Source organism: Anastrepha obliqua, chromosome 2 (assembly GCF_027943255.1).
Source record: "Anastrepha obliqua isolate idAnaObli1 chromosome 2, idAnaObli1_1.0, whole genome shotgun sequence".
NCBI classification, from domain to species: Eukaryota; Metazoa; Arthropoda; class Insecta; order Diptera; family Tephritidae; genus Anastrepha; species Anastrepha obliqua.
In genome coordinates, this window is record NC_072893.1 from 84,232,495 (window position 1) to 84,248,494 (window position 16,000).

A 16,000-nucleotide genomic window follows, 5' to 3' on the forward strand; every position below is an offset into this window, starting at 1 on the left:
CAAAAGGAATATTTACTTCGGAAAGAGATTTATTTTATTGTTCTGGCGTTAAACGACTCATGATGAAATGTCAACACAGTTTGCCAAACAACAGTTATCGAATGATATTATGCTGCGTGTAACTACCAAATTTTTCTGGAAAACTTCATGGGTCGTTATTTTTCACACCATCTCTATAGGCCCTACTCAAAATTGGGAGCAAAACAAACTGATCCGTAAGCGAATAGATTAATAGATCACCATTTTACCAAAAATATCAAAAACCATCTGTGTACTTATTGTGCGTTCGTCTGAGCATAGTTGATAGTCTAATGCCGATAAGCTAACCATTTTATTTTTTGCAGAGCACTTGACGTTTTAGGCTTTTTGGCAACAAAACATGCAACTCTTTTCAATGCACAGCGCTTGGAACGGGCGCTAACTTTACGTCTAACGTCCTCAGCAACTTTTGTTTGGTATTTTTACAAATATTAATGATTAAACCAAGTATCTGGCGAATTTGTGCATATAGAATACTTGGACGGTTATTTTTCACACCTGCCCTTGTTTTTTAGTTTAATTTCCATTAACTTAGATTGGGTATTCGTTATAAAGCAGAAGTATTTCTCGTTTATTTTCTTTCTAAAAAATCCGCCAACGTTAAAGTTTTTCCATTAGTGATTTCTCTCCAATTTAATTGAATTTCCTTCCAAGCAATAAAATCACTATGTAAATACTAAAGACTGAAATAAATGCATTGAGAACTGGTGCATACAAAAGCTAAATCTGCACTTTGATAATAGTAAACTAACAGCTTACTTCCCAATTAGTGCGGAAAATATGGCGAGTGCAGAAGTGAACATATGTTTTTGTGCAATATTTGATGCGAAAAGGCTTGCATATAAGTGGATGTTGTTGTTTTTGAAATTTCGTGTTTACACAAAGAAAATTAACTAAATGTATTGACTTAAGTCATACTGATATGAATGATTTTATCTATATTATGGCTATAAATTTTTGTACCCGCACAGTAGTCCACAAGGGTATTATAATTTTCTTTACATAATGGTTGTATGTAAAAGCATAAAGGAATCGATATAGATATAGACATATATGTATATATATACCAAAATGTTCAGAATGAAGAGCGGAGTTGATTTAGTCATGTCTGTTCGTTCATTCGTCTGACTGAGTCCACGATAGTTTGAGCAAAATTAATATTATATATTTCAATGAAACGTGTTACAAGGTAGTTTGGTATTGAAAATGGGCGAAATCGGTTAATCGCCACGCCGATCTTTCATACAATGGTACTTTCGAAACAGCAATGAAACTGGCATGTTGGTTATAAATGATGAAAACTTACTGAAATGGTGAGCCAAAGGAAAAAAAAAAAACTATGTAAGTAAAATTTTGAAAAAATGAGCCATCACCCATACATGCCCACTTTCAGGTAAATTCGTCTATCTTGATAACAACTGAATAAGACTAACCAATGCATAGAACATAGAGGTATATTGCTCCCCACCTCATTTAGATTCGACTTAAATATAGTTGAGATCGGAACCATCATCTGTCGATTCCGTGAAATGAATACGGCAAATTCAGAACACATTCTTTGTGAATATTCTGCACTAGGCAGAAAAGGCTACTTCCGCTTGGTGGTATTGCCGTACATTGTGGAACAATAAACCCCAGAATGTACTAAAGTTGTTAAAAAGCCTTAACATATAGCGTAGCAGTCTTTGCACAATAGATCTCTTTTGGGCACAGTGCGGAGTGGAAAGCGGATAAAAAATAAAATACACGTGTATCGGCGATTTTCATGTATACGTCACAATTTTTTTTGTTTGTATTTTATAACTTTAAACGAGCATTCTCAGGATTAACTTAACGGATTTGAATGAAATTGGGCACACAGATAGTGTATCACATTTCTAGACTTTTCACCTAGGTGTTGCCGCTGACAATGTTTCACAGGGTTGCCACCTGTTCGAAATTAAAAATAAAAAAATTGCATGAGATATGCCGATGTGGGTATCAAAAGAAAGGTATTTCACTCCGCATTACAATAGAGATATAAAACCCCGAATTGTTTTATTAATTTTATTATATTAAAATTAAAAATTGTTACATTAAAAATTTTAATGCTTTTAAAGAAACTTAGGCCTTTTATTTTTGCGTTTGTAAGCATTTGTGTCAATATCGCGACAAATAGACCAACAGTATTCGCCAAGCATATGCGTAATGTCTTGTCCTTTAAAGCGCTTTTCAATAGCTGCAATGTCCTGATGGAACCTTTCGCCATGTTCATCGCTACAAGCTCCTAAATCACCAGGGAAACAATCTAAATGATTGTGAAGGAAATGGATCTTTAGCGACATTAATATGCCCATTTCGCCATATGCCGTAATCATTTCCGCAACAATATTTTTATAATTGTTTTATAACTGTTTTCGTAATATTTTTAAAATTTTTACTTGGTGCGAATAAGCCACAAACGTAACAAAAGTTATTTCGAATCGGGCACTGAATTTTTCGTAAGATGAAATATGTATACAGAAAGACGTTTTCGCGCAACAGAACTTAAAACATTTGTCAAAGTATACGTCTCCTAGTAGCGCAACTGTCAGATGATCGGAACTTCCGGAACTGTAACAAACACACAAACGGCACAGAGTGTGTTGTATGAAACAGTAAATTAAAGGTTAATAAGTTGTTTAAAAATTTGGAGTCCCTTCAAGTTATGCCGAAAATTTAGAAAAAAAATTTTTTTTTAGAAAAAAAAATTCAAGAAAATCTGAGAATTGATAAAATTTTTTTTTAATTTTACATAATAAAAACATATCCACGAGTCTGCCTGCAGAAATTTAGCGCGATTGGATCACGGAAAAAGGGTTAAAAATTAATCAAAGGTTTTTCACACAGGCGGACTACGAGCTCTTAATTTTATACATAAAACAAAAAAAATTCTGACGTGTACATGAAAATCGCCGATACACGTGTATTTTTATTTTTTCTCCTCTTTCCGAAAAAGTATATTTGGTTCATAGGACAGAAAAAAAGTTCGTTTTTGTAACGCAGTGTAATAATTGAGATCGGATAAACGCATCGCCCACTTTTTAAGCATTAGATGTTACGACTAAATATCCGTCCATCCGTCTGATGTAATAACCTGTAACTCACACAATCTATAACGTCGATGAGTTCATTTGATTCAAAAATTAACAGACAGCCTAAAATAAATTTTACTAAAATGAGCGCAGCTGTATATAAACTTCGGTTCGGACTGATTTTACCCTTCGTTACTGTTTATAATTGACATTTGCTTTCTATGTCTTCTAATAAAATCATGTTGATTTTTAATTAATAAACATAAAAGTACACATGAGTACATATGAGCGTAATGCACATTTATGAATCTTAAAAATATCTCTTCTTTATCTCACAATTGTATTCAACAAATGTACTTGTACGAGTATAAAATAAATAAAATTTATGAGCTCTGCCATTCCGGATTGACGCAGTAAATTAATGGTTTTTGCGTACTTTGTTTAACTCTTTGCGTAATGAGTTCATCAGCCTTTGTACAATTTTCTTTGATTTCCGGGTGCGGGTAGCCTGACGTTGATTATTTTCTTTTGTTTTCATATACACGCAAATATGTATAATATAGTAGACTTTTCTTGACAGTAAGAATATATCTCACTTTTTATTCTTTCACGTCTTAATTTACACTTTATTCTTTACTTTTAATTGCAGGTGAAAACCACTCGTATAACGAAAACGACCAAATCAGGAAGCTCTTCAACACCAGTTACCCATACAACTTGTGATATCGAGGAGATCTGGGACGAAGAATTATTACAAGCATTGGTAAGTTTGTTAGCTACACGCGTACATAAATACTTGGATGCGAATTAAAAAGTGCTGACTTTTATTTGTAATATAAAATATCGAAATTAAACGATTTGCCTCACATCTTCAAAACCACTCACAGCTTGAACAGGCCACAACATACGAAGAACGCCGGAAGATACGCGCGCGTCTACGAGATTTAATGGCGGAACGTGAAGGTAATGGCAAAATGCAATACTGCACACTACATACTTAAGAAAAAATGTATAGGAAAAATTTCAGATAGAATTAGAAAGTTGAAATATTAAGTTAAATCTTTAAACTCTCAAATATTTGGTTATAGTGGTGGTGGACGAAGAATTAATAAACGCCGTATAGTACTTAAATTAACATTTATTCAAAACAAAACAAAAAAATCTTGATAAGCTAATTCTTCATTATATCTCTCTATTCTCTCTCTCTCTCTCTCTGTTTTTGGCAGTGTTTCGTGTGAAATAATAATTTCCTTTACTTTGTTTTTAGATTGATTATAGCTAGGCAAGAATACATACGAGTATATCTTGAGTTTGGGTATCCAGCCATTACAGTATTTTAGGTACATATTGAATCGGTTGGTATACTATGCATAAGTATGTGAACGTTGAAAGATCCACACATATTTCCAAATAATGTTGTCATTCGATTTATAATTTATCACTTCAATCCTTACGTTTCTATATTTCATATTACCGACTCTTCCTGTCAACTTCTTCATACTTTCTCACATCATATGTTCGTACTAGTTCGTGCGATAAGTTCGTTTTTTGGTCGTTTACAGTAACTGTATATGCTTACATGTTTTGTTCGAAAGACTACTGGTGATTCATTTTACGTAAAAGCAACAATATTTTATTATATATTCAATACCCAGTGCCTGTTAGCTTACATTTTGGATGTGATTTAATTGACGGTGTTCCAGCCATACACGTGATCGTTGAACTTCTCATTCGTATTTCGTACACTCCCTCTGAATTGCTCGTTAAATTCTAATTTCAAGACATCATTTTTGAACCTAACCAGAGCTTACCGAACATTACTTCATATATTTTTATTTGTATTTGTAATACTTTAGAGAAAAAAGATTTGAAATCGGGTGAAATATCCGAAAACGCTCCAGAAGTCGATGAAAGCAGTGCTAGTGAATACGAGGAGATCATTGAGGAGATTACTGTTAGCGACTACAGTGACGCCGAAGATGGTATAGGCGGAGAAGAAATAACTTCAAACCAAAATAATACTATTAGTGAAAGCAAAGATCATAAAAAGGACGTAGAAAAGGAAGAGAAAGAAACAAAAGAAACTGTAAAAGTACAAGCGGCAAATAAGCCAAAAATTGATAAAGCAGAAAAGGTAGAGGAAGTCGATAAGAAAGAAAAATCGGAAGCGGAAGAGGAAGAGGAAGTAAATAAAAGTGAAGAAGTTCAAGCAACCGACAAATCCGAAGCAAAAGCCGCTGAAAGCGATATCAAAGCTTCAAACTCTGCAAAAGAAGAGTGCGAAGCGAAATCAAGTGTCGATAAAACCGATTCGAATTCCGTCAATGACGGTGAGTGCCTAGTGCCGCTATTGCAAGGCATATTGCAAAAAAGTTTACCAAAAGTAAACGCCAAATTACAGGAAACTCAAGAAAAAACTTTAAATACGGAACTGAACCAAGCAGCAGAAACTAGCACACGTACAAATAAAGCCTGTAGTAATAGTAGTAGTAGTGAACGTAGTGATTTGTGTACTGTTAATAATTACAACAATAATTGCACCGACCACACTAACACAAACAACAACACACAAACTGAATCAAATATTCAAACAATTAACGACGACAGTAAAAATTACACAAACACAAATAAGTCTTTAGCCTCAGAAGCATCTCAATCGACAATGACACGTGACATTGTAATGAAAACGAGTAAAAGTACCGCCAAGAGTAGTGGCAGTAGTAATCGTTCTAGTGATAGCGTTTCTACGCAGAAACAGTTTGATAGGTTAGGTGTTCCTCAGAGAGAGGACTCAGGTACGGAAAGTGGTGAGGACTTGCGTCTAATTGCGGCAGGTCTACGTGATAGTTTGCAATTGCAAAGTGATACAAATTTAATCGAAGAGGTGACAACCGCTCTAGCCCGCTTGGAGCTGTCGTTGAAAGAGGGCAAAGATATACCAGTTGATGGTAGTAAACGCGAAGCTTTACTTGCTTTGGTCGCACGTCTACAGACAGGCCTCACTTCACCCGACGCTGCACTTAATTTGTCAAATATGGCCGCCAATGCCGAGCCATATGATGAGACCTCATCGCCAGAGGCTGATGCGCATCGTTCAAATCGGCAACGTTTCGCGCGTCGTCGAAATCGCAATAGTCGTCATACGGTCGGGGTAAGTCGCGAAGAATTGGAGGATGCACGTCGTTACATGGAAGATATGCAATTGATAGAGAATATATCCAATTGCACAACACCTGAAAGTGGTATGACGGCGAATCCTAATACACCGCCACAATGGTTTCCCATTGAGAAAAATGCACCACCGAGTACAATACTCACGAGTACGTCATCTTCGACACTCTACCGTCCAAATCAGTTTGTGCCTACACAACTAAAGAACGCTACGACGTGCTTGAATGGGGATAAGCAAAACACTCATAGAGAAAAAGATAACCCGAAAAGCAAACGCCCATTATCGGGTAACTTTTCGGTCAGTTTTCAGCCGAATGTAGACAAACAAAACAACTCGAATGTCATGCAAGAGGAACCATCAGAATTTCATTTGAATGGTAGTGAGTCGCCGGATTCAAGCCTCAAATCAAATCGCTTTTCTAGCAAAAAACAACTTTTGAAACGCGCAAATACCATAGATATACCAAAGTCCAAAAAATATAATCCCGACTTTGATACAGATTCCGATGGGGAGGACAAGGCTCCACAGCTGGGTTTAAAGCGCACTCTTCAAGTAAATGTAAAGCATAAAGTTCGCAACGTTATACCACCGTTCGTACCAAAGACTGAAAATGATCATAAATTTCTAGCATTCATCAATAAACAAAGCACTCAGCCTGGCCTTGGTTGGGCAGGTTCGCGTTCGGTATCAAATTGGACTAACAAATTCGGTAATTTGAAACACACTTTCGAGGTGGGTGCCGCTGCTCAGGCCACAACCGGCAAGCCACCGCAAGCGCCCGGTCATGTGTCACATAGCTCAGCTAAGAATTACTGGCAGAAGCAAGTATTGTCGCAGGACTATCAACAACAGCAACAACAACAACAACAGCAATATCTACAATACCAGCAGCTGCAGCAACAGACTTTGCAACATAACCAGCAGGAGGCAAATGAACGACAACGACGTCTGGAAAGAGAGCGATTTGAGCGTGAACGTATAGAATGTGACCGTTTAGAGCGCCAGCGTTTGGAGCGCGAACGTCAGGAACGCGATCGAATCGAACGGGAGTACTACGAAAGAGAGATTATGGAGCGAGAGCGTTTAGCCGCCGCGCAACATGCGGCCATGCCGAGCATGACGGTGCCAAAACCAGCACCGGTCAACAAATTTCAGCATGCTCCTCAATCAGTTTTCCGTCCCATTGACAACAATGACACATTTAGTCATAATATTTTCAAACCTATAGCACAAATGCCGCAAAAGTTGAATACTTGGCAGCCACCATCTATTTCAAATAAACCCCTCTCAGCACCAGCACAGATATCGCCTGCATCACCGCAGTTCCTGACCACAAAACAGTCAGTGAATGGCACACATGTAACATCACCTTCATCTACCACTTCATCGCCCATAGGTTTGCCGTGGGTTGCGAAGCCCGCTGTGGACAATACCGATTTTAGAAAGAAAGCGCATACATTCGAGGAACGTTCCCAAAATGATAATCGTCAAAATTCCTATTTGCAGAGGCATCATTCGCTGCGTTCGCCAAAGGTTAGTCAACAACAAATGGATGAATATAAGAAACGACCTTCGCTACCCAGCACTGCTGATCCTTATATGGCCGCACAGAGTCAATATGTACCACAACAGCCACAACAGTCGCAAGTTTATAGTTCAACGACTAATGTATACGCCCCACCGCCTCCGCCAACAAATATCTCATTTACGTATGCCGACATGGGGCGCACCAGCAACTACAAAAGTTATCCCTGCTTGCCATCGGCTGTCGAGACATCCATAACTGCGGACTATGCGCGACCGCGTGAAAGCTCGCTAACGAATCCGAATGCAACACCATTGGTTCTGACCAGCTCCAATCCGACCTATGAACCCTCTGTAGGTAATCGAGCACACTACAACAGTATTCCACCTGTAACGCAACTCGATTTTGCCAGCCCTTTGGATAGTGCCCCAACAAGTCCAAGCATTTTAACCATGCAACAAACAGATTACACGGACGATGACATCGATTCGGATATTTTAATGGAATACCGAGCAGAAACCCGAGTTATGGGTAAGCCACAGAGCCAGACCGCGGTCACAGTACGCGACCGACGTACAGCGCATGCTAGTGATGATGAGGTATTCGGAAAGAACTCACGCAACGCGCAGAACCTATTATATACGATGCGTAATATCGGCAAAAATGGAAATGGCGGAGCGAAAGTAAAAAAGGAACCCGTAAGAAAGGTGGAGTCGCCTAAAGTCTGTCTTTCGCCTGATGGGCGTGCTTACCAAGCGCCAATCGTTGAACCTCTGTTTCCTCAGCTCACCAAATTTGAACCCAATCGCACGCCAGAATATATTGATAGAGCTATTAAAAATCAAGCACAAAATAATCACAAAAAGACACGGCCTAAAACTCCACCAATGCCGAGTCAAAAGATGGATCGCACTTTACAATTAGCTCGTGCCGAAGAGAAATACTTAAATAAATACGCAAATGTAGGTAAAACTGCGAAAGAACACCAGCAGCAAGTGAAGCATCAAATGAGTGGTAGCGTGTCTAATATATCTTCAACAAATTCAGCTCCTTATGTAAGTGAAACACAAACTGCCTATGTGGTTACATATCCGACCGAAGAGATTTACGAGAATGGTTATACTAAACAAGTTCCAACTTCGTTGCCTTTACAGCGAAACCGCAATGTTTCTGAAAATTCGTCTGCTAGTTCGACAATATCACACAATTTACCATCGCCCGGCACAAGTTGGACGCCCAATCCCATTCATGTGGTCGATGAAATAATACCTAAAAACAAGTCAAGAAAGGCTGGTAGCATTAATAATTTGTCACAAAACATGTACCAACCACAAACGCAAAACTACAACAATATACACAGTATGCCACAAGCAAAACCAAATGTGGCAGCTAAGCCTTCAGTACCAAGTGCTCAGTACGTACCGCCACCACAGTCCCATTCAACATACCAGCAACAATATACTCAATCTCAATCCTCTAATTCGAAACCTACAGCTCAGCAGCAATTAGAAACTAAATTGCCACATCAAGAAAGACAGCATCAACCAAAAGCCGAAATTGTACAACAGCAGCCGCAAGCGAAAGCTAAGCCCACTCCCAAATTGTCAACGCGAAGTCATACAATAACTTCTGCTTCGCAAAGTCAATCCTTCGAGCAACATAGCGAGACGCAGCAAATGACTTTACCAAAACAACGTCCATTCGATGTGGAGATTACTCCTTTGCAAACTCAGAATCGCGTTCTCTCACAACAGTCATTGGTCTCCAGTAAACAGCGCCAATTTGAGCAGAGTGAACAAGAGCAACAAAAAATTGCTGAAATTCGCCGCAAAAGTCTTGGTAACGTTTTGGATATTCAGCAGCAGCAAAGAAGAGCTGCATACTTGTCCGAAGCGAAGACTGTCATTAAGCAGGAGTATAAGTCATCGGCGCCGGCAGATACGCCAGACATCGTTAAGTCATCACTGCCCAAAGAGGATATGCCCATATTGAAAAAGTTCGGTCCACCACAACGGCATCATTATGTGCCAAATTCATATCAGAGTCCTGTAACCAATAAACAAACACAAAAATTCGAGAGCAGTACAAGGGTCATAAAGAACACAAAACACGAAATAGTTCAGCATTCAACGTTGACCAAAAAACCATCGATTGTGGAAATACCGGCCACTCCACAGCCGGACGAAGATCTCATACCACGCAACATTGTTTTTAACAACATTAGCGCATTCACATCCATGTCACGTCGACAGGAAGAAAATGGCCATACGCTTGTTGACTCACACCCACGTACGAATCGTTTGAGTAAGAGCGATTCATGGAACCAAATTTTACAAATGCAAAATCAGACCAATATGCAACTGCCACCTACCTCGCCGAAGTTTGGTAATAGCGGAGCCAGTGGAACTGAATTGCGTCGCACTAAGTCTGGCCATACATTGAATGTGCGCATGTATGAGGCGGGTATTGATAAGGCCGAGGTTGGTGACAAAAAACGCACCGTCGAGGCTTATTTCACAGGCAAAAAGTCACCCAATCAATTTGGAGGAGAAATGGTGGAAATGAGAACAGCAACAACGACAACTGCGACAACGTCCAACACAGCTGGAACAAAGAAATCGACAATAAATCGACATAAGACAAGCGAAAAGATTTCGGCGAGTCGCAAATCGCTGACCACAATGTCGAGCAATGGCGCGCCTGCAGGAGCAATTGTGCTAGGCGGTGGGTTGACACGAAGCGCAACAATGCCGCATATAGCGAATTTGAATATACTTGACGAGAGCAACGTTGAAGACGCCTTCGAGCAGCTAATGATGGGTTCGTAGGACGTAAGGCTCGCAAGCTGAGCTGGGGTCACACGTGCCAACCATTCCAAATTGTAAAAGAGTGCCAAAATGTTCAAAGCGAAGGAAAACTGAAAATCGAACATCAAACATCGAATACTGAAGAAAAGTTTAGTTGGAGATGCACAAAAAATGTTGGCCTGCAAACTCGCACATGATCACACTGAAATTTATTTTCTGCTAAGTTACTCGCCATGTGTCGAACGTTGCTCACCGTCAACATTATAAATTAATATTTTTTAGCCCACTTTTCCTCCCTCACTATCTCTCTCTTAACCCACCTACTTTATTTTTGATTTGTGGTACTGGTATTTTTCACCGGACGAATTGACATGAAGAAAACGGATGTTGAGGGACTACATGTTGTTTTATTATTGCAACTTTTACGCCGATTTCAAATTAAAACATACAATCTACAAAGAAACGCACAAACGCAAACATATACAATTCACACGCGCAGAACTCTTATATGATTACAAACTCCTTATACGTCTTGCCTGCTGGCCTTTGAAAGAGCTTGAATGTTGAACAAGTAAATGAAGAAAAATAATAACCAGCGAAGTGACTAGTGGAAGAATAAAAAACCCTTGGAGAATTTGACACTTAATGTGTGTTATTTTGGAATCACCGCGTTTATAGTTACATATGTATACATTTTCGAAAAGCAGTCCTGAAGTGCTAATTGTATCCAGAGGCGTAGACCAACCCTAAGTGATTCAACGAGCCTTGCAGCTTGATGTGCTCGCCTTCAATTTCAACTCTGCTAGCATTTCTACAAATCTATTCTATATACAGTGTGAGTTTATCTACGATTTTCAAAAACTACGCTTCTCAGACGTTCTCCACAAAATTGCAAGCTACTGCTTTGCCAGTACTTTGCTCCAAAGACTAACCTAAAAACGATAATGTTCACGGTATTCATATTGTGTTTTGTTCATAATTAACACCATTAAAGGCTATATTGTTGGCCCCAGCTCTTAGCCCAGCCTAGTCCAAACAGTCCACAGTCCACAGCCCACAGCCTGCAGCCCAAATCCACTCAGCGCAGTTCTGCTCAAACACTTATCTGACTGCCCGCCCGCCTGTCTGCCTGCCTGCCCGCCAGCGCTCACTCATTCACATATTCGTTAGTTTATCGATTCGCTGGTTCGCAAAGTCGCTAGTTTGTTCGTTCGTGTTCGTATTTTGCTTGAGAGAAATTTAATAACAACAATGAAGAAAAAAAAAACGTCGTGTTGAGCGGAATATAATATAATAACTACAATATGTACTAATTTTTAATCGTTCTTTTTTTTGTAATAATAATTCAACCATGTTGTCCCTCCTTCTGTATATACCCATCAAAAACATACGCATACATGTACATAATACAAACCTTGTACTTCTACTGACTAGACGTCTACTTACACACATACATACATTAACTGTACTGTTTTTGCTTTCGAATATATTCGTACAATATTTTGCGCATGTGTATTCATTGCATACGAGCGCCATGTTTGGCGGCAAGCTGTTTTCGACGCAGCCGCTTTTGAATACCATACTCGTATATGTACATATGTATGTATATGTAACAGTATGCAGTACGAAGTCATGCCGGAAGTTAAAGCTCGTTGCTTGTTACTCGCTGCTCAATTCAAATTTTGTTTAAACTGGCATGTATTGAGTACAAACACACATACATACATAACTTTTACATTTATATATTCATAACTACTTGTTCCTTGTTATTGCATGCGATTTTTTCTGTTGTTTCTGTTTCATGCTAGATTATTTTTCGGAAGTAGTCACTGATATACATACAAATGTATGTATATAATTATTTTGTGAGCTCCACATTTTACCTTTTTTATCTCTTATTTTTGCTCTATTTTGTAGGAAGTGACCGTGAGATATTTTCCCGAAACTATTTATTTATTTATTTAATATATGGAAAATAACAATAAATTATTATTTTACAATAAAAAAAGGAGCACTAGCAAATATTTACATATTTTTGAAGCACAAGAAACTAAATAAACTCTTTGCTATACTTTTCTTTCATTACAAGATGGCCCAAAATTAATCATCCTTTTTTAATAACTTTTTTATTAAATAAAATAATAATTTTGAATGATGTAAATTTTGATTTTGACCTTTTCGAGTTGCATTGCTTATCTGTTTGTATACTGCAGCTGTTAAATATGATTGAAGTACGAAGCCATTTTTTAAAGTTATAAGTAAATCTTCCGATTGGGTGACTAATTTTGCGCCACCTCTTATTGGATAGTTAAAAGTTATGTATTAACTAAAGCAATACGCGCAATGATATGTTGCTAATTTCAGCTATTTAGAATCATTTATAAGCCCTTGACAACTAGTTTCGGTAACTTATTTAGAGTAAAATTTGTTGCTAAGTCCATTTATATGAAAATCGTCCTGTGAATACGAGTATGACTTTGTGTTTGTCCTTTAAGGAGTGCCCGTCCATATGGAAAAATGTAAAACTAACCCTTTCTTGTCTAGTAAGAAGTATGTTTTAATTAGTGTAGTTTATAAAAAATTAGTTGCTTTAAATCGGCTTTTGTATTTTATAAATATTAAATACTAAAAAATGTGTAGCATATATTTGCCTGATTCACATACATACTTGTATAAAACTTAATATAAAATAAAAAATTGCAAATAAACTTTGCACTCACTATTTTATATAATTTTTTATACATATGTATGTGCAACTAATATGAGCAAGTGTAAACCTCTTTTCGAGATTTAATTTATTGTAAACAAATATGTGTTTTATAAATTAAGTTATTTTGATTAACGCATGCTTCATATTTTTGTTCTCTTTTTTTATATTTTTGGTATTTTTGTGCTTTACAAATGCTTCAAATCGTCACAATACAAAAAACAAACAATGCATAAATATGAAAACACACACAAATATAATTTCTTCACATACCCACCTATACAGAGCAACAAGCTACATCCACCACTGAGAAAACGGAAACAAAGGAAAAAGATGGCGCCGTTGTGACAACCACAACTAAAGGTAAATATTTTGGAAACCATGAAATTTTAAAAATTGAAATATTCTTTTTTTGTTACTTGCAGTTACAACACGCACTGTAACTGGCGCTGGCAGCTCTGCCGCGAAGCCAGTTTCACCGTTTGCAAAGTTCCGTCAGTTGGACAAACAAAGCTCTCAACAATCAAAGTAAGAAAATGATACTTTTTTTAATAAATACACACATACATACATTTATTTACGATTACACTCATATTAGAGTTGGTATACATATTCTTAGTGAGCTCTGGAATTGCAAAAATCAGAAAAAGAAAAAAAAAACTAAACATATGAATTTAACTTTTATTATGTTCACATGTAAAGGATTACCGCAACCAGATTACACCACCAGATCAAATGCAACACTGACAGTCAGCTGTAAATTTGAGATTTATTCATATGTATGCATCCCTTTACCAGCTTTTACAGACATTCATTTTTGTTTATCTTTAACTCTTGACTGAACAAAAACAAATAGAACAGAGTTGCACAAAGAAAGTTATCATTCTACTCGATAATTATTTTGTAATAGCAGATTATCCTGCAAAAAATTTTCTACGACCAATTCGTTTTTTAAATATGTCACAATTAGAGCTTTAAGCTGGAGACCGGCGTTAATCCAGCCGCTAAATATGGAAAACTTTCAGGTTTTAAATTGTGATGGAAGGCTTTCCTTACACATTTTTTTAGATCAGTTTTTATCAATTTGCATTCAGTAGCATCACAAAACCAATTCCCCAAATAACTCTTCAGCATGCTGTGAGTTTAACCTGGAAACAGCCGATAACTGTGAGAAGAGCCCCTCCATAGATCGCATGATCTTGAAACAAAAGTATAGGGTGTTTTTTAGCTGCATGAGAACTATCGATATAGATAATTATTGTTTGACAGCTGAGAATAGCAAACTGTGTTGACATTTCTGTTCAGTAAGGCATTTTCGTTGACAAGTCATCATGAATCGTTTAACGCCAGAACAAAGCTTCCAAATTGTGGAAATTTACTTTGAAAAAAAAAAAAACAAAAAACATCTCTTCGCGAAGTTCATACGGCAATGGCGGCCTCGTCGGCCCTTTTTCCCCTTGAAATGAGAAAGGAGCTGATGAATCACCTAAACATCGACAACATTTGGTTCCAACAACACGGCGCAACGTTCCATACAGTGCGCTTAACAATCCATTCATGGCAATATTGAAACCACCATTTTTATTTATTGAAAAAAAGGAACAAAAAATTGCACTAATCCAATGGACCATGTAAACCCGTAGCCACGGCAAACATATGCCGGTTATCATATTCAAGAAATAACCGCCATAAAATTAGCGCCCAAATTATAATAAAAAAATATTCATTCCAAAAATATTTATGTTTTGTATTATCATTTTAAGTTCTCAAGCTCTTAAAAAAAACCCAATACATAGAATTGAATTTTAATGTAACCTCGATACAAAGCAGTCAGTCAGAAGACGTTCCTCAATGCCAAAACCTTATCCTTGATACTTCTAGACCAATAACTGAAAGTGTCTTGGTTGCGAGAGCGGACGCTTGTTGATCATTGTTTTGTTCGAGAGCGTATACCAGTTGTTCAATTTCGTTTATATGACTTGAAGTAATTTCTGGGGCTGAATACGGTAACAGATGTCATTTTGGTTTCGCCTGAAGATTTTTTCTCCCTTAAAAGCTTTTGAAAGGTGCCAGCTTCATATAAAGGTTGGGCAATAGTTTAATGCCAGAGTTTATCTTAATACACTTTTGAAAGGTTATTCAATCCATTGCCTACTTTTCTGATAGGAAGTTTATGCACTAAAAGTTGCTTCGCTGATCTAATCTGCTTGGACTACCACCACAAATATGGACATGGGCTGGAGCAGAACCAATTATTTGTACCAAGTGCAAGTCTACATAGGATTACTCTTAGAAATCATCTTTCGTATACATGTTTAGGAGCTCGCTTTCTGTGGAGTACTTACAACTTCCAGCGCTTGTTTTGTGAAAGTTCTTTTACACGATTTTCAAAATAGGTGAATACTTACTGTGTGGACGGTTCGGCCTTTAATTGTTTTTCATTTTTTGTGAATATGCCATAAGCAATATTGCAATTCCAGAGTAATAATCATTTACTTTATATATTTATTTTACAGTGTATTCGCGATATTGTGTACTAGTTGAAAAAGGACAGCTGAAGTTGTCCTTGTACTTTACATTAGGCTTCTAGAACTTTTGCAATGAAAAAGTTCTTTTATTATTAAGAACAGCTGACAAATATATTTGCTGGCAAATAATATTTTACTGGTAAATAATATATTATATCGCAAAAGAACA

General features: G+C 37.4%; 1 protein-coding gene across 12 annotated transcripts in view; it reads left to right on the top strand.

The window, feature by feature from the left end:
- LOC129238758 (smoothelin-like protein 1) overlaps positions 1-16,000 on the top strand; it is a 106,879-nt gene that overhangs the window by 75,922 nt on the left and 14,957 nt on the right. For 10 of the 12 annotated variants that reach the window (XM_054873922.1, XM_054873923.1, XM_054873925.1 and 7 more), the window contains 5 exons: positions 3,742-3,855; positions 3,980-4,055; positions 4,949-5,422; positions 13,589-13,666; positions 13,729-13,831. In XM_054873922.1, the coding sequence (XP_054729897.1) occupies positions 3,742-3,855; positions 3,980-4,055; positions 4,949-5,422; positions 13,589-13,666; positions 13,729-13,831 (845 nt within the window). The other 2 variants (XM_054873926.1, XM_054873927.1) reach the window with 2 other exon arrangements.